At 44.3% G+C, this 19868-nt stretch overlaps 1 protein-coding gene across 2 annotated transcripts in view; it reads right to left on the reverse strand.

Moving 5' to 3' along the window:
* Positions 1-661: 661 nt before the first annotated feature.
* The window catches only part of CLPTM1L (CLPTM1 like), a 53903-nt gene continuing 34696 nt past the window's right edge, over positions 662-19868 (reverse strand). For both annotated transcript variants that reach the window (XM_068129233.2, XM_068129234.2), the window contains exons 10-17: positions 11807-11872; positions 11553-11603; positions 8181-8263; positions 3446-3480; positions 3282-3337; positions 3107-3151; positions 2048-2163; positions 662-1368 (exon numbers count right to left, since the gene is read on the reverse strand). In XM_068129233.2, coding sequence (XP_067985334.1) covers positions 1269-1368; positions 2048-2163; positions 3107-3151; positions 3282-3337; positions 3446-3480; positions 8181-8263; positions 11553-11603; positions 11807-11872 — 552 coding nt within the window. In that variant the 3' untranslated portion in view covers positions 662-1268. The remainder of the gene's footprint in view (positions 1369-2047; positions 2164-3106; positions 3152-3281; positions 3338-3445; positions 3481-8180; positions 8264-11552; positions 11604-11806; positions 11873-19868) is intronic.

A 19868-nucleotide genomic window follows, 5' to 3' on the forward strand; every position in this document is an offset into this window, starting at 1 on the left:
ATATAGTAAATATAATCGTAACACTGCAATCCCTTTGTCGTGAATGCAAAGTTAATAGATTGAAGCGGTGTATGGTTCATGAATCAATGATAAGCGGTGTATGGTACTTATAGCTGCGGAAGTCAGTAATTAGCCTCGTTTTTTTGATAATAATATCATTTTCGTAATAATGATAACGTAACGTTAATATTTTAGTAAATCTAATCATAACACTAATCCCTTCGTAGTGACTGCAAAGTTACTGGAGGTTAAAAGATATAATCTTCTATATATTACAGTAGTGGAAGTTTTGTGTCCGTCTGTCACACTACGTCATTGCGTCTATGATGTCATTACGGCGTAAGACGGCGTATGACGGCATATGACGGCGTATGACGGCGTATGATGGCGTATGATGGCTGACTCCACCGACCGACGGCGTATGATGGCTGACTCCACCGACCGACATTTTAATTTTTATGCCGCACAGGCCAAACCTGTCGTCAAAGCGGTCAAACCTGTCATGGGTTTATACACACAGACGGCTGTACGTTGCAGTGAGTAGGAGTACTACGGCTACGCCGCATAGACTATCGGTCTTGTTTTTAAATGTATAACCAAAACATTATTGGTTGAAAGAAAAAAATTGGTCATACTTTTTATGTTAAATGATTAAACAGAATTTTGGCAATGTGTTGATTTTAATGTTGATGTAAGGCAAAGCAAATGTTTTGCCAAAGGATTTGTAAAGGAAAAATAAATAAATTGAACATTAAAACCAGATTTTTCACTCATCTCTTACCAAAAACATAATTAAGCTGATTGGACTCTTCATAGAATACAAACAACAACAAAAGCTTAAACAGGATTATACTAACATAGTCACAGTATTGTGGCACTAGAATAGGAGCCAGGTAAAAGCAGCTGCAGCACCACCACAGAGCAGTCCCGGAACTGGGGCAGGGGCTGCTTGAGCCAACCTGGAGCTGGAGCTGAATCACTGGAGTCACTCAAGAGAGAGAGAGAGAGAGAGAGAGAGAGAGAGAAAGAGAGAGAGATCCAGCAAAGCCAGAGCACTGCTAACCTAAATTGAATCCCCCTTCCATGTGGTCTCCCTTCAGCATACACCGATCTTTGAAATGCATTTGTCATTGATAAAATATGGCGTGTCCTCTTTGTTCACGAGCTTTTCCAAATGTAAAATAGTTATCTGTGTAGAGGCATGTCCATTAAAAAAAACTCTGACCCATCTATATCCTCAACGAGCAACAGTTTAATGCTCAATATTCTTATGAAACTTTCTTCTTGGCCTTGTTGCTCTGTCTTTGTGGCTCATCTTCATAAGAAGCCCCATACTCATTCATCCTCGATTTATCCACTGGATAGAGCCTGCCACAAAAGGAATGGTCAGAAAACAAATTATAAAATAAGGAAATGCCTTTTGCTCTTAATAAATAAAATTATTAGCACCATTGCTTATTTCACAACCCCAATTAGTTCCACCATATTCTTTTTGGCCCGACTTTCACGAAATGGTTTTCCAAGCCTGACGTTCGCTCAACGATTTCAGGAATTTGTAATTTCACCAGGGTGCCTGTGATAACACTCCCACTAATCGTGAAGAACACTGTGGGATGTTTAATGTTCAACAACGAATGCTAGTTTATGGGACATCCATGTGCGTATGTTTTCAAATTTCTCCACAGTGCGTTATGACCGTTTGATCGTGTTACAAATGGGATTTTCTCCAATGCTCTCATCACTATTCTCTCAGCACTGTTATTCAAGGTGTTTCTCTGTCTTCGTACAGTATTTAATAGCCACGGCACCAAAGATTTCAGCACTACTTTCAACTTTGGTCAAGGTCTGTTAGATAACTTATATCGCAATCATATTGCAATAAGTTTGTCTCGTGTTGATGCTTGGTGCAGATTGAGCAACACAGTTGCAAAGCAGACATAAAATCCAAGGAATAGAAAAACAGACTTCTCAACAATTACCTTTTACAAATACAATATCCATGTAATCCACCCCACTGGTGTACATAATGTGCAACTAATTTACACACCATCGTTGATACAGATAGATGAGGAAGACAACATCGTCACGGAAGCAAGCCAAGCGATGCGAGGTGGGCATGGTGATGATGAAAGCGAATACATCATCAATAAATGTGTTGAAGGCCTGGTGAGAAGGGAAAAACGATGAACAAAATGCAATCAATTTGTGCTCACCAGAGGTCTGTGTCAATGCAAGAATAAAAGCACAAATAACAAGAGTAATAAAAACACAAAACAACTAGAACGGCACTCGGTAGAGAGCATACCTCCACCAGGCTGAACAGTCTATGTTTTGTATCCCACTGATAGGCCGGATCTGGATTCGGACCGAAACCAAAATCTAATCGGCTTGTTCTCGTCACTTAAGCAACTCGTCCCCCAAGTTTAGTTATAACTCGTCCATAACTTTTTTTTAAATATCATGTTATATATCGCTTTTCACCCGATTTATCAATGGTGAAGAATCACTTAAAATTAAATAATTATCGTATCCGAATCCATATTCAGATCTTCACCAAAATCGAATCGATTTCTTTCCTTTCACACACACAACCTGTCCACCACGTTTCGTCCAAATCCATCCATAACTTTTTGAGATATCCTGCTTATATATAGTTTTTGGCCCCATCTCTCAATGGTGAAAAATCACTTTTAAAACTCTGATATGGATCCGCATTTGGATCTTCACCAAAATTGAAGCAATTCTTCCTTGTCACATACGCAACCTCTCCACCAAGTTTCGTCCGAATCAGTCCACAACTTTTTGAGATATCCTGCTTATATATCGTTTTTGGCCCCATCTCCCAATGGTGAAGAATCACTTCAAAAACCTACTAGCTGCATCCGGATCAGGATCTTCACCAAAATCTAATCATTTCGCCCTTGTCACACACGCTACCTCTCCATCAAATTTCTTCCGAATCTGTCCACAACCACAACTTTTTGAGATATCTTGTTCACAAACAGACAGACAAACAGACAGACAGGAGTGAAAACATAACCTCCATCCACCTTCGGTAGTGGAGGTAATTACATTGCAGAACAAAAATATACATATTGCATCATACCTTGTACATGAAGGCTTTCCATGGTAGGTGTGCAATAGACTTCAGCTAAAAATAGGTGGATAAATGTCAATCAAGTTGACAACAGAATGTAAAGTTCATTTTAAAAACAAAGCATTTTCAGGACTCGAAGAAACTTTGATTCGTCCTGTGGACCAAAGATTAGTCAGATACTTACCCTGTAGTTGACAAAGAGCTGTGGCAGCATGAAAAGGAATCCAAAGGCATAAATACCTGTCATAATACAAGCATCCCACAAGTTACACAAAATTCAATTTAATGGCCTTGTTAAGACTCCAGCAGGAAATTGATTTAAAACTTCATTGGCGGGCCTATACTTACCATTCACAAGGCTGTTGATCACCCAGGAATACCAACTGCAAAGGGCAAAATTGTGACACCATTAGTTGGTCTTATGGTGACATTACTTCTATATTTACAATTACGTCAGAGAGTTCCTTTGTGGCATCAATAGCATCATTCTCCAGCATGGAAACGCCAACATAATATTGTTGCGGTTTTGAGTTTGTACAGTGAGTTTAATAAAGGTTAAAATTTCTCCCTCATAGTTAGTCACACAAGCAACATGTAGCCTCGCGATAGTGTAGTTATGTCTTAGTATTTGTGAGCTTAGTCCTTTTCCATTGTTAGTTCTGCGTTGAGTAGAGTCAGGAGAATAGGCCCTACTTCAACCGACTTTCCAGCTTCCCTAGCCTCATGCCCCTTTGCACTAACTTTGGTTCATTTTTGGGCGAATTAACACTAGGCAGGCTAGGAGGGTCGGGGCGGAGCGGCAGAAGCGCTGACGGTAAGCACGAGCCGCCAATCAGGACTCAGAGGTGGTGGCGGCGGCATTGCGTCACAGGCGTGGTAAGAAGGTTCGAGAGGGTGCCAAAAGGTTCGGGGGCGCAGCTAAATAACCCGCTGCACAAAGCCCCCGAAAAGGGAATTGCACCAAGGGACTCGTTGTACAAGACTGAAGCGAAGGACTAGCGCGGGGAAGCTGATGAACAAAGGACATGCCCAGGGACCACTCGCGCGCACTAACCAACTTAGAGGATCGAGGAAGAGGAGTTGTGAGCGCCAGAGAACTGTGCAAGATACGCGGGCGAAGCCAGACGCGCATGAACCGAAAGACGCACTATTAATAAGTGACGCTCGGTTGAGTTTGAGGCCGATCGATATACGGCGCATTAAGCCGCGCGAGTGAAAATGGCTGAGTAATCGCCAGCCGCACTGAGAGTCCCGCATTTGCCGTGCCACCTCATTATCTGCCTTTGTTCGGGAGACACGCTACGAGTTCCTGCTATCGCCTGCTGCCATCTTCGCGGGACGTGCGGGGACCGTGGAGAGCCGGACGGGGGCCGTCTCTGGACGACCACGTCGACGCGTTGGCTGAACATCAACCCATCTGCAATTCCCTTTGTGAGTGTGACGGGCCCAAGTCCGGGGAATAAGATAAGATTGATTAAGTGCTGCCCTGTGTCTCTGCGTCCCCGATCATTGTATATACGTGTGAGAATAATTAAACCTGTGTTCTTCCTTTCTTCCATTCGATCGTTTCTGTGGTTTCTTCATTGGCTAAGCGTGGTATGAATAGGATCGCTCAAATCGGATTCCACTAACTAAGACTGCACGGACCACGTGGTACTCAATCCGCTCGGCGTACTCAAACCACACGTGGCTCGTGCGAGGCTTGCTTCCTCGTTTCCATGATGGCGCAGGGAATTAGGTACGAGCGAGAATTGGTCCCGAGACCATACTCTGCGTTTGCTCGGAAGGGACGTGTCAAGCCTCGGTTCCGCCAAGCCCAGAAAGAACAAGGGCATTAATCCCCCCTTTGGTAAGGGGAAGTAGGGCGGCGAAGAACCATAACAATATTGTTGTCAATTGGCTTCCATTCTGTTAGATCACAATGCCCATAATTTGCTGTGACATCGAAACGTAATGCATTTATAGATATGGAAATTTACTGGATATTGCCAGATAAGTTTATTGGCAAGGATTATACCGGATGGTTTGCCATTGCCTTCCCTGATCTATATGTAGGAAGTACACAGGATGAGGGCATTTGGCACACGCTGCATGTACCATATCTTTATCACTACGTTAACACTAATGACAGTCAGTCCTAAAATATAGAGCAAACCCTAAATAGTGTTACGTTTGTGGGGGGTAGGTGAAAGAATACCGTAGGAAAGGTAGTACTGTATAATTGTAGCATGGACCGTGGACGCGTAGGAGAAATACGTAGGCGAAATCTCAAAGTTCTTAAGTAGGGAAGCTGTAAATTAAGGTTGTTTAAATGTTCTTTACACGGGGTGAAGCAGTGCTAATTAGTGGTAGGGATTAAGGATAATTTTCCCCAATGCGTGCTTTCCCTCTGTAAGGCCGAGAAAAAGATATTTCCGGTCTCTGTTCAGCGCGCGCATCGATTTTGACCCTGCGCATCAACAAATTTTTCATTTATTTATTTCCAATGGTACCTACAACAGCGCTCGCCTGTTGTTGCCGGGCCGGCGCGCCATCTCGGGAAATACGGGTCTGTGAGGGTCGCCATTGGTATCGACATTCACGCACGGTTCTCCCCTACAAAACTACGTTTAGTTTGCCCAAATACAAACAGCCGTTCCAAAGATCTGAGTAGTTTTGTGTGCCGTGCCGTCATTAATCCAATCGGCTGGATATTGTCATTTATTGAAACGAAGACGTTCTTTGTCGGGTTTTTGTAAAGCAACCAGAAGGCCTAGAGAGCTGCGGGTGGTCTCGTTAGTTAGGCCTGGATCCTATCTCGTTTGTCATGAAGTTGTAAATGTCTGTGATAATCTGGTGGACTGGGAGAAGAGATCGTGGGAGACCATCGGCCTGTTAGACCACTTGCGCATGCGCAGTGTTAACACGATCGACGCATTGGAATGTTTGATGGTACGGCGAGGCGATCTCGAGAACGAAATGGCAGTCTATAATATGCTTGAAGAACTTAATGATTTTCAGAATAAATACATTTTAAAATAACTTAAGCTTGTGTTCATTATTTACAAAAAGGCCTACCTGTCCCATTGGCTATCTTTAATTTCTCTGGACGGCGCCACGACAGATGAGGAGGACCGCAAGGAATGTGGACACAAAAAACAACACCTTTATATGTGCAATCCATGCTTTTCATGAAAGAAAACCGCATCTTTCAGAAAAAAAAAAGAAAAAAACCCGCATCGCCGCATCAATTCTGGAACTTTGGTCTGACCAGAGACCAGCAATATATTTTTTTTGGCCTAACCTCTCCCTTTACGTTTTTGCTGACAAGGCCAGCCATGAAAGCCACCGTTAAACCAAAACAACCATCCACTGCAAGCAAACAGGTTCCCGGACGTAATAGGCGAAAGCCCCGCCACGGGAGGCGGAGAATAAGGGGGGCCGTCAAGAAAGCCGGCAGGCCACGCCTGAGGGACGTGATTGGACCAATAACGTGGGTGTGGTAAACTGGGAGGGAAATTACCCGATTGGCTCACCTGAGTGAAGAGGAAGAGGTCAATGGACTCTGAGATCGGACAAGACGCTGGCCATTTTTGATTGGGTTGGTGCGCTTTTGAGGAAAGCTGGTGCAACTCTTGCAGTGCCGGAGTGAGGAGGTTTTGGTGACTGCTGGGCTCGTGGTGGGAGCTGGGGTCGCGTTGTGCTTGCCAGGCTAAGGAATCAAAAGGAGGCCATCTTGACGACTTGCTTCACATCTGGGCATTTTCGACGCATGGCGCCGCCGCCATTTTAGGGCGTTTCGAAGCGCGAGCCTTTCATCGGCCATCGTCACCTTGCACTGCCGACCTCACCAAAATAACTCGTTGGATGAGCTAAGTGCACTAAAAAGGACATCTTATTTTATTTTATCTTATGTTATCTTTCCCCTGTCGTGTGGTGTGAATCCGTGTGAGGATCCTCAAAATAGAACTTTAGTTTTACCTCAGCACTCATTTTCATTCTTTGGACTATTTCCATTAAATTCAATGTGTTGCATTTTTTATTTGTCGTGTTTGCTTAATCGCTATGGTTTCGGATTCAACCTGTGTTTTATCGTTCAGATAAACGTCTCACATTCCTTCAACCCATGCGTGTAAAATAACCGCCATATATTCGGCTGCTCGCCTCGGGAGTAAAAACTGTTCAGCTATTCGTCCAAGGCTGGTCTTTACCTATGGACAGGACAATAGTAAATTTGGCCAGGATACCACAACATAAAGGCCTACTCTATGAGAGATATTGTGGAGCAGGTTAGCAGTTTTTATGTGCCGATTTGGAGGATGCAAAGACCCCTATCCACACAACGCCCATATCTACACAGAATGCAACCCTACACCCACCCGCCCCCCCCCACCCCCCTTATCCACACTGCTACAGTGGCAGAATTGCAATCTTTAGTTGTGTCTGACCAAATAGGTATATCAGTTGCGAGAAAGAGAAATAGAGTGAGAGATAGAGGGCGATAGAAGGGGCTAGAAAGAGAAAAAGAGAAAGAGAGGATTAGAGAAAGAGAGAAGGGACAACATGTTGAGGGAGGGAGAGAGAGCGCGAGAGATAAGGAGGTTGAACACGAGGGAGGGAAAGAGAGAGAGGACGAGAGAGAATGTGGTTGAGCGAGAGAGAGGAGGAGAGGGCGAGAGAGAGGGAGGTTGAGCGAAAGGGAGTGAGAGATAGAGAGGGCGAGAGAGAAGGTGGTTGAGCGAGAGGGAGGGAGAGAGAGACGGCGAGAGAGAAGGTGGTTGAGCGAGAGGGAGGGAGAGAGAGAGGGCGAGAGATAAGGAGGTTGAGCGCGAGGGAGGGAAAGAGAGAGAGGATGAGAGAGAATGTGGTGGAGAGGGAGGAGAGGGAGGAAAGGGAGGAGAGGGAGGAGAGGGAGGAGAGGGAGGAGAGAGAGAGAGAGAGAGAGAGAGAGAGAGTGGTTGAGCAAGAGGGAGGGAGGGAGGGATAGATAGATAGAGAGATTTCACACAGAGGAATATTCAGGTCCTGCACTTCATATGTTACATGTACATCATTCACATGTTAAAATCTTACTTAAAAGAAACACCAATTTCTATGCACTCACCTTTTATGCTGGACGTACAGGAGAGAGTACATTGCACTACCAAGGCACAGTGGGTACAAAGCATAAGAAAGATATTTCATGGCCTGCAGAAAACATTCACATGTAGACATAAACATACAAAATGAGCCGTTATTTCAATGAAAAAAATGCATGAATTTAGAGTGCTGGTAAAATGGGATGGAGTTCATACCGAGCAAAATGTTACTTTTGTACAGACTGTTTACAAAGCCAGCAAAAGGATCGTTATGTTTCACATGAGGCACACACATTAGGGAGTAACTGCATCGTTAACACACTGACGGAAATGACTGTGAAGATGTGGTAAGAAAAATAAAACAAGCGTTATGCCGAGGTCCCCCGTCGGTGAAGTGATGCGAGTTGACAAAGTGGAAGATGCAAGGCGGCCATCTTGGATTTTGGCGTGGCTCAATGGCGTTCTCCCTTATGCATAGATACACCCACACACCAGAATAGAAGTTGGTAGTTCGTATATTTTTCAAGATATTTCGCTCACAAGGTTCAGATATATATATGGTGGCGGCCATCTTGGATTTTGACGTGGCGACCCAATTTTCAATAGGGTTCTTCCTTATGCCTAGATACACCCACACACCAGATTAGACGTTGGTACTTCGCTTATTTTTCAAGATATTCCGCTCACAAGGTTCAGACACATATATGGTGGCGGCCATATTGGATTTTGACGTCGCGACCCAATTTTCAATAGGGTTCTTCCTTATGCCTAGATACACCCACACCAGATTAGAAGTTGGTACTTCGCTTATTTTTCATGATATTCCGCTCACAAGGTTCAGACATACATGGCGTCAGACATACATGGCGGCGGCCATCTTGGATTTTGACGTGGGTTGCACCCACACACCAAATTAGAATTCGGTCCTTCGCTTACGCACGCACGCGAAAACCATAGTCCCCCTTTCGCTCCGCGGTGCGACGGGGGACAACAACAAAGCAAATTCTTTCACTTTCATGATAGCAACATGTTTTGAGCTCGATTTCAAACAACTTGCTGCAAAACAGGAAACTAACTGTCAGCCTAATATTTGTTTCATTAACGACCGCTATAATCTTGGAAATCCATCCAGAGACATACAAATGCAGCAGCAGCATCATTGGTGCGCAATTGCTTCATTGGATTTAGGATCTGCAGGTTTTCAAAATGAAAAATCTGACAAACTCCTACCCAAGACGACCACATCCTGGATAGGAAGGAGCTGATATTGCTGCTCGTGCTGCCGGACACGTCTTTACTTCCCTGTCTAATGCGTGTCCCATCTCAGCTGCCTGTATGGGCCTCGCATTGTGGCTGCTTCTGATTAGTCTTCTTTGGGGCAAGGAGTCTGGATGTCCATTCCTCGGGTCGCAAGTGCGGCCCTGTGAGCACTGAAAATGCTACTCCGAATCCATATGCTCTTTTAGCAAACTTTCGCTTCTTTGTTCTTTGCCAGAAGAGCTTGTTCTACCCCATGCAAGCCACGTTCTCATTGCAGGCCTTTAGTTTACTTATTTCATCTTTTACACTTTTTCTCCTGCTCTGCTTCTTCATCATTATTACTTGATTACCATCATTATTACCAAAGGTGGAAGGAGGTTATGTATGCACCCCTGTCTGTTTGTTTGTCTGTTTCGTTGTTTGTGAACAGGATATCTCAAAAGGTTGTGGACATATTCGGACAAAATTTGGTGGAGAGGTTGGGTATGTGACAAGGATGAAATGATTAGATTTTGGTGAAGATCTGGATCCAGATCCGGATCAGAGAATGTTTTAGGTGATTCTTCACCATTGAGTGATAGGGCTCTCTCTTTTTTTTGGATACAGAATCGAGGCTCGTGTACGAGTTAACACATTGAACATGAAAACATGCACAGACACATAAAACATGCAATGAAGGGAGCGGGAGACAAGAGGGGGAGAGAGGGAAGCACACAAGCACAACAACAGAAGAGAACAGGGACGTCGGTAGATCTGTGGAAGGGGGAGGGCTGAGGGAGGAGGGAGGGGTACATGGTATAAAGTAAATTAACACTTGGAGGAATTTCAGGAAAGAAGTTGGGGATTCAAAGAGGCAGATTTGGGGTGTTTTAACGGGGGTAGAAAAGATCAAGGTTTTGGATGGGGGGCAGATAAGAAATGGTGGTGAACAGCTGTTTTAAAGACCTGGATAATAGTAAATAATAATAGAGTGATAGGTCTAAACCAATATATAGCAAGATATCTCGAAAGGTTATGGACGGATTCGGACGAAACCTGATTGACAGGTTGGGTGTGTTACAAGGACGAATCGATTCGATTTTGGTGAAGATCTAAATCCAGATCCAGAAAGAATGTTAAAAATGATTCTTCACCATTGAGTGATGGGGCAAAAAAACGATATACAGCATGATGTCTCAAAAAGTTGTGGACGGATTCAGGTGAAGCTTGGTGGAGAGGTTCGTTCGGCGACAAGAACAAGCTGATTCAATTTTGATTCAGGTCCGAATCCAGATCCGACCCGACCCAGTGGGATGCAAAACGTAAATTGTTCAGCCTGGCAGAGGTATGTTCTCTACCGAGTGCCGTTCTAGGATTATTCATATATTTGCTATCATTTTCTCTGCATTATTATGGCTTTTCATTTCATGGCAACTGTGTCTATTGTCGGTCTTTTTGTTTTTTTATTCCCTTCCCTTATTACTTTCTAGCCGAAAGCACCCGGCGTTGCCCGGGTTCTTTTTGAATGAATTTACTACTATAATTCATCTTTTACTCGCGGCCGTAGAAGATTGACTACTATAATTCAGCTCAGCTTTCAATTGCGAAATGGGCCCAGCCCGGCTGAGGTGGCCTCGCCACCTCGCCTATAACCTTCCCGGGACCCGTCCCGACATTTTTTGTTCTTTTTGAATGAATTTACTACTATAATTCAGCTTTTACACACGGCCGTAGAAGATTGACTACTATAATTCAGCTCAGCTTTTAATTGCGAAATGGGCCCAGCCTGGCCGAGGCGGCCTCGACCGGCCTCGCCACCTAGCCTATAATCTTCCCGGGGCCCGTCCTGACATTTTATGTTTCAAAGGTTTCCTCTTATCTTTCACCGTTCAGGAGATTAGCGCGTGCAGACAAACAAAAAAACAAACAAAAACTTTATTTTATATATATAATATGTAATATATGTAATGTAATATATGTAATATAGATGTACATCTATATAATATACATCTATAAATCTATATATAAATATAATATACATCTATATAATATAATATACATCTATAATATACATCTATATTACATATTATATTACATATAATATGTAATATAGATGATGCTCAATATAGAGCCTTGTCCTTTGATCAATAAAAGCTCACCTCGGAATCAAACTTTTCTGTCTGACGCTCGTTTTGGGATGAAGTCCCGACCTGTAGTCATAAACATAAGATTGTGTTAAAAAAAAACTGCTTCACCATGTACAATTTATAAACAAACATCATATATATATATATATATTTAATAAATAAGAGATATATTCAGATGAGCATGGAAATTCTGTAATTAATAGATACGACTTGTAGTAATGTGTGGTGAGAGCACGTAATGAGTAAAATATACATTGCAACAGCACCTGTATACTGGGTAGGTTGCCAGTCCAGCGTATTTGAATCTTAAATGCCTTGGTCACCTTCCACGCCTGCAGGTGGTGCCAATAGAAAATAAATGACATGACTGGATGTATGAACTGAGAAACCACAATAGAAACAACACGATTTTTCCAAAAACAAATTTTTCAGTTAAAACAACAACACATTCCCTTTAATGTAACAAATAAATCAAACTTCATCAACTTTTAAGTCATTGAAAGTGGCTGACAAGATACCTTAGAGCTATGCATACTTACCTTAGAACTGTCTAGCCTAGGTTTGAATCTTCACCGAGCTGGTGTTTGGCATGCAGAGCGAGGCATCAATGTGCGTGCCGTCCATGGGATGGACGTTAAGCTGAAGGACATGTGAACAAGCACCGGTCATTGGTGGATGTTAAAGAAGCCACGGTGTCGTTATCGAAGAGGGGGTGAGTTATCACCGACACCCTGAAAATAGTACAAATTGCTGTCCCAAGCTAAAGGGGGCACTGCATCAGTGGTACAGCCAGGCATCGGCGATGATGCAACCAGCAGGCCGAATTCAGAATTTAATCCCAGTCCAATATGCATTCACTAACAACATTCAAAGCATTAGCTATTGGCACTTCAGAAATTTCCAAAATGAATGTCTCATCAATTGGGAGCATCGTACATCATATTCCTTATCCTGACACAGGAAGTGTGGCCATTTTACAATACCACCATCAATACAATTATTAAAGACCGTTTATTGAACAAAATTATCCATTTGTATGTTGGAGATGGTATGAATTGCATTTTCTATGTACACATCTTAGGTATGTATTTTAACACATTATACCAAAGGCTGAATAAAGAAATAAAATAAATGTCACAAGGAGTTGCATTTTAAGCCTAACAAGGGATGTCTTCCATTTCTGACCGACCACTCGAAAGTTTTTGTGAAACTTATGAACAATAAATAGCCCCGAGTGGGCTGACAGTCATGTCTTGACTTTGAAGTTTCAGACCACTGCTGATTTGGGGAAACCACCCTAGGACTCCAATCACCCACCCTGATCCCCTGGGTGGCCATGCTCCAAAATCAAACGAGAACAATGCGACTGTGTCGCCAACATGCCTCCCCATTGTCCCACAATGGATAGATGCCATCGTTCGCTGTCCTAAAAATAAACAAGTTTGATTTAAATCTCTTCAGTTGTTCTCAAGTATCACATTTTTACCAGACATGACAGGTTTCACATCGATCGGCGAAGCAGTTTCAGAGAAGGGATTTTATTTAAATATCGGCTTTCAAGCTAATATGGCTGCTGTACCACATGACATATGAACTTTTTTAAAAGTACACTCTGCATATGTATGGGTAGAGGCTCGCGTTTGTGAAGTTTCGTGTTGATCGGATAAGGTTCGTTTTTCCATCCAAGATGGCCGCCAAACCACGTGACCTACGACATCGTCATTTTCAAAATATATGCAACAGTGCTGTTAGATGATATTTGTAAAATTTCGCATCGATAGGATGAGCTGTTTCAGAGATATAAATCTACCATATAAAACACAATGTGTGTGTGTGTTTGTGTGTATCTCTCCCCCATCATAAGGCTAGGTTTTAAAGGCTTTGAGGAGTGCTTTAGGAGGGATTTGAGTGGGGTGGTTTAAGGGGAAATCTTTGAACACGAATGTGTGTCCACCGGTTAAAAGACCTAAAAGACTTTGAGGACCCAAAAGACCCCAAGGACCCAGAAGACCCCAAAGACCCAATGGACCCCAAACACTCAAAATAACAAAAGACCCAAAATACCCTGGAGACTGTTAAAGACACAAAAGATAATGAAGACCTAGAAGACCCAAAGGACACAGAAGACCCCAAGGACTCTGAAAATCCAAAATACCCCAAAAAAACAAAAGACCCAATGAACCCCAAAGACCCAATGAACCCCAAAGACCCAAAATAACCCCAAAGACCCAAAATACCCCCAATGACCCAAAATACCCCCAACGACCCAAAATACCCCCAACGACCCAAAATACCCCCAACGACCCAAAATACCCCCAACGACCCAAAATACCCCAAAGCCAAAAATACCCCCAAAGGCCCAAAATACCCCCAAAGACCCCAAATACCCAATAGACCCCAAAGACCCAATAGACCCCAAAGACCCAATAGACCCCAAACACCCAAAATGCCCGAAGACCCAAAATATCCTGTAGACTGTTAAACACACAAAAGATAATGAAGACCTAGAATACCCCAAGGACCCAGAAGACCCCAAGGACCCAGAACACCCAAAATACCCCAAAGATACAAAATACTGAAAAGACCCTGAAGACCCAAATGGTCCCCAAAGACCCAAAAGACCCAAAATACCCCAAGGATCCAAAAGACCCAAAAAACCCCGAGAACCCAAATGACAAAGAGGACCCAAAAGACCCCAAGGACGCTGAAGACCCAAAATACCCCAAAGACCCAAAGGACGCCAAAGACCCAAAAGACTGAAAAGACCCTGAAGACCCAAAAGACCCCGAGGATCCAAAAGACCCAAACAACCCCAATGACCCAAATGACAAAGAGGACCCAAAAGACCCAAATGACTCAGAAGACCCACAAGACTGAAAAGACCCTGAAGACCCAATGGACCCAAAATACACAAAATTTTGGAAAGACCCAAAGACCCCAAAACACCCTAAGACCTCAAAGACACAGAAGGCCCCAAAGACCAAATAAACCCTAAACACCCAAAATACCCAAAGACCCAAAATACCCTGTAAACTGTTAAAGACACAAAAGACCATGAAGACCCAGAAGTCCCCAAAGGCCCAAAAGACACAAAAGTCATTGAAAACCCAATTGACCCCAAACACCCCAAAAAACCCCGAAGACTTAAATACCCAAAATACCACAAAAACTCAAAATACACTGAAGACCCCAAATTCCGCAAAGACCCATAAAGACCCCGAAGACCCAAAAGACTGAAAAGACCCCAAGACCCGTAAAGACCCAAAATACACCAAATACTATTAAAGACCCAAAAGTCCACAAAGACGCAAAAGACCCCCCAAAGACCCTTAAATACCCAAAAGACCACAAACACCCAAAAGACCCTGAATATCAAAATAACCCCAAAGACCCTTAAATATCCAGAAAACCAAAAATACCCAAAATACCCCAAACATCCAAAAAAAAATAACAAAGACCCTTAAATATCCAGAAGGCCCAAAATACCCCAAAGACCACAAGACCCTTAAATATCCAAAAGGCCCTGAAGACCCAAAATACCTCAAAGACCCAAAAGAGCCTGAAGACCCAAAGACCCTTAAATACCCAGAACACCCAAAATACCATGAAAACTAAAAATACCCCGAAGATCCAAAAGACCCAGAAGACCCTTAAATACCTTAAGGACCCAAAATATCTCAAAGACCCTTAAAGACCCAGAAGACCCAAAAGACCTCAGAGACCCAAAATATCCCAAAGACCCCAAAAAATCGAAAAGACCCAGAAGACCAAAAAGTCCCTGAAAACCCAAAATACCCCGAAGACCCTCAACGACCCCACAGAACCAAACAATCCAAAACATCAAAAGACCCTTAAAGATCCTGAGGACCCAGTGGAACCCAAAGACCCAAATTACGCCAAAGACCCAAAATACCTAGATGACTGAAAAGACCTGACGACCCCAAAGAGGCAGAGGACCCAAAGGACTCAAATGACCTAAACGACCCCGAAGATCCAAATGAACCAGAAGATCCCAAGGATGCAAAAGAGCTTGAGCACCCAAAATATCCAAATTAACCAGAGGACCCAAAAGACTCTTAGGACTCTCAAGACCCAAAAGAAGAGTAATTATGTCTCTTATATTGGAATTGTAGACGGTGGCTTGCAAACCGAGCCTCAAGGTCGGTGAGCCTCAACATCGGTGTATGGAAGCGGTTTTTTAAAATTATAATAAACACAGGGCATAGGGAGGTGAAATTCTCTGAACGTGCCGTGCAAAGTGCGCAGAGTAAACTGAGTGTTCATTTACGTCTGTCTGTAGGATGTCAATCCAAAATACCAAAAAGACCCTTAAAGACCCTGAGGGCGCAGTGGACCCCAAAGACCCAAATTACCCCAAAGACCCAAATTACCGAAAAGACCCGAGGACCCCAATGATCGAGAGGACCCAAAAGACCCAAAATATCCCAAGGATGCAAAAGAGCTTGAACAAGCAAAAGTCCCAAATGAACCAGAGGACCCAAAATATCCCGAGGGCACCGAAGATCCAAAAGAAGAGTAATTATGTCTCTCACATTGGAATTGGAGACAGTGGCTTGCAAACCGAGCCTCAAGGTCGGTGTATGGAAGCGTTTTTTTTTTTTATCACAATAAATGCAAGGCACAGGTAGGTGACATTCGCTGAACGTGACGTGCAAAGTGCGCAGAGTACAACGAGTATTTATTAGACATCCGCCAGACGTAAATGAACAAAGATGATATAAGCACCCCTGACACTAGGCACAGACTTCGGCATGCTCACCGTCATGCTCACCGTCATGCATGTACCGTCAAAAACTGTTCCAGCCCGTCATTTTTGACGGGCTTTATATACTGTTATTTAATATTTTCCTTCAATCCAATATGGCTGCCAAACCATGTGACCTATGATGTCATAAATTTAATATTTCAATACAAATGGGTCAGAAATCATGTGCATGCTCTTTCAGATTTTTAGGATAAGGAATTTGATTAAAACATTTTTGGCTGGTATACCACTTCACCTATGATATCATTATCATTGGGAGTACTTGACATCATTATCATTGGCCTTTTGTTCCCCATTGGGAGTACTTGACAATGTGCTAAGTTTAAAATTTTTACATTCAGTGGTTACCAATAAATATATTTTTAATTATTCGCTTTTAATCCAAGAGGCTGCCATACCACGTGACCTATGACATCACAATTAGCATAAAAGCATTCTGCATGGGTGTCACTCCTACCCTGAAAGTTTCGTCTCAATCGGACATATGGTTGGTGAGAAAAACGAGGTTTAGCCTGTACGGACGGACGGATGGACTGACGGACGGACAACCCGACAACATAATGCCTCCGCGACTTCGTCGGCGGAGGCATAAAAAAAAAAGTAAGACCATGCGATCCTGTGGACCATCTAGTAAAAGGGCTGGATCGGCTTTCAGAGCATTCAGTTGGTAAATAAGGGACGAGTAGGGAGCTGAAATTTGGGGGTTAAACCCTTGGAAGCCACTACGATCTGAAATCGAAAAATCTAAGCCCGAGCGATTGTGTGGGCTATTGTCTTGTATCCATGTGTCAAGTTTCAGAATAATCAACCGGGTGATAAGGGAGGAGTAGCAAAAATAGCAAAACAGATGTTTGGACATCACAACTCATTGTATTGTTGCGAATATGGAATTTGGCCTCCATATCCGCTTGTAAATATTCCCCTATTTCCCCAATACTCCCCAACTATCCCCAATCCCCCATTCCCTAGTCCCATTGTCTGTAAACAACAATCAGTAGAGCCGACCTTCCCCTTTTTCCCCCATTAAATGTCGTGCCCAGGTCCACCGCATCTCACGTAGACAACTTTCGGACATCTTGCTAGTTATTCTTAGTCTATGTCAGTTAAGGACTCCTTTCCATTAATTCTGACTCTTCGTTGCACCAGAATGTGATTATATGGCACCAGTAGTGAGTTTAGGACCTTTCCCATACCTCCTTCCATCTTCTTCCCCAAACAACAACTACAACTACAACTACAACTACAACTACAACAACAATTACAACAACAACGACGCTGCGCGGGTGGAGTGTGCGTCATCACACCGGCTCGGTTAGCCGCCATTGACAATGCGCGCCGGACCATGCGCTCCACGGGGTTACCACGAAGGGGCTCCTTGTCAGTCCCCCGTCAAGGGCGGAGCCTGGTAAACCCCCCCCGCACGCACCCAATGAGAAGCAACGTGCCGATTCCACGAGGCGGAGCTAACGAGCCGAGGGCGTGTCACTCCCCGCCGGATATACGAAGCGACTCCCCGGATGTGACGTCAGATGCGCCCCCAGCCTGGAGAGAGAAGTTGCCACGTACGAACGCTGAATACCTCCCCGCATCTCTGGACCGGACCGAGTCGATTCTGACCTTTGAGCCCAGGTGCACCTGGAGCCATCGATCCTGCCTTTGCTAGCCATCAAACCCCGTGTGAGTCAGCCTTTTGTCCCGTTTATCTGTCGTCTGTTGGGAATAATATAAGAGTGTGTCTAAGTGCTTATCTTACTATGCTGTCCCTCTGGTAGTTGTAATCTAACCTTCCGTAACAATATAACCTCCTCCGGAGGTCTTGAGAACTGAACCCTGGTGTCGTGTCATTTGAATCCCAGCTGTGTGTCTTTTCCTTCATTGACCTAGCGTAGCGCGATTAGTCAACGTTCGGGTATAATCGGGTAACTTGTGCAGACGTGGTCATACCAAACCGCTCGGTAAATAACATCTAAGCCACGTCTGTAACAATTGGTGTCGAGGAGTGGAATTCAGACCCGGGACTAAATTTATTAGGCCCAAATTTGTAACAATTAGAATCGATTCGGAGCGCGTTTCCCGCGCGAAATTATAACGGCGAAATTTGATTTTGTTATACGAAAATAAAAACCCGAATTTTGAAAGTCGCGCTATGGCAGACCAAGACAGCTGGGGTCCGGTAGGGGAGAGTGAGGCAGGGTCGATCCAGGACCAAATTGAGGGACAAGAGGAGAGCGAAGCAGTGAGGGTAGCAGATTCGCAAAAGAGCGTCGTCACGCACGAGGTAACGGGCGCGCGAAATGGCGCCTCGCACATAGCTACGGCGGCCGCACCCGCTGCACAAGTGGGAGGGATGGCCCAAATGCAGGCCCTCATGGAGCAATTTATGGCGCAAATGCAGGCGTCCCTCAACCTGCAGAAGGACGATATGAGGGCTAATAGTGAGCAAATGGGGGCAATGAGGGACGAAGCGAGGGCTCGGAGTGAGCAAATGAGGGCCGATAGTGAGCGATTGGGTGAGCGATTGGAGGGCCAAATGGGGGTAATGAGGGACGAAGCGAGGGCTCGGAGTGAGCAATTGGGGGTAATGGGAAACCAAATGGGGGTAATGAGGGACGAAGCGAGGGGTACCGGTGAGGGATTAGACAAGAAATTTGGGAAGTTAGACAATAATTTTGAGGAATTAGACAAGAAATTTGGGAAGTTAGACAATAATTTTGAGGGGCTAGACAACGGGATAAAAGAGGTGAAAAATGGGTTAATGGGGGTAGAAAACAGAATGGCCGCTCAAGAGAATCAAATGGAAGGGATGCAAAAGGGGTTAGAGGGGTTAGAAAACACCATGGAAGGCAAATTGAGGGACATGAGGGACCAAGCGAAAAGGGAAGTTAACCAAATGGGGCAGCAGATAGAGGGGGTCAGAATGGGGGTAGAAACCAAACTGGATGCTCACAGGGAGGAAATGGAGCAGATGAGGGTGGCATCTGGGCAGGAGATGCAAGTGATGGGAGAGGAGATCAGAAGAGGTGTGAGTGAGGAGGTCGGAGGAGTGCGCGAGGAGGTGAGGCACTGTAAGGAGCACATGGAGAAGGAGGTGAGAAAGGGGACTGTAAAGTTACAAGGGGGCATAGAGGACCTGACGCAGGAGGTGGAGCAGCTGACGGTGGGACAGACGGAGTTAGTGGAGCAGGTTCAAAGGAACACTGCGGTATTAGGAGGTTTAAAAGCGACACAAAACGACATAAAAAACGACTTGATAGCGACAAAGAGGGAATGTCAGATGGTACGTGAGGGACTGACAACGAGGTTGGACGAGGTGGTAGAGGTAATGGAGACGAAGGACCGGCAGGTGAGGACGCACCTGGAAACGGTCAAGGTAGCCTTAGAGGATGAGCTTGAGGAGACGTACCGGGGAATAAAAGAGGTGAAGCACAAATTAGAAGAAGTGGAAGAAGGGATGAGCGAAATTAAGAAGCGACGGAGAGGGGATAAGAAAGAGATAAAAGAGGAGATAAAAGAATTGGTCCAAAGTCTGTGTTTGGATCGTG

Source organism: Myxine glutinosa, chromosome 9, assembly GCF_964187855.1.
Source record: "Myxine glutinosa chromosome 9, kmMyxGlut1.1, whole genome shotgun sequence".
NCBI lineage: Eukaryota > Metazoa > Chordata > Myxini > Myxiniformes > Myxinidae > Myxine > Myxine glutinosa.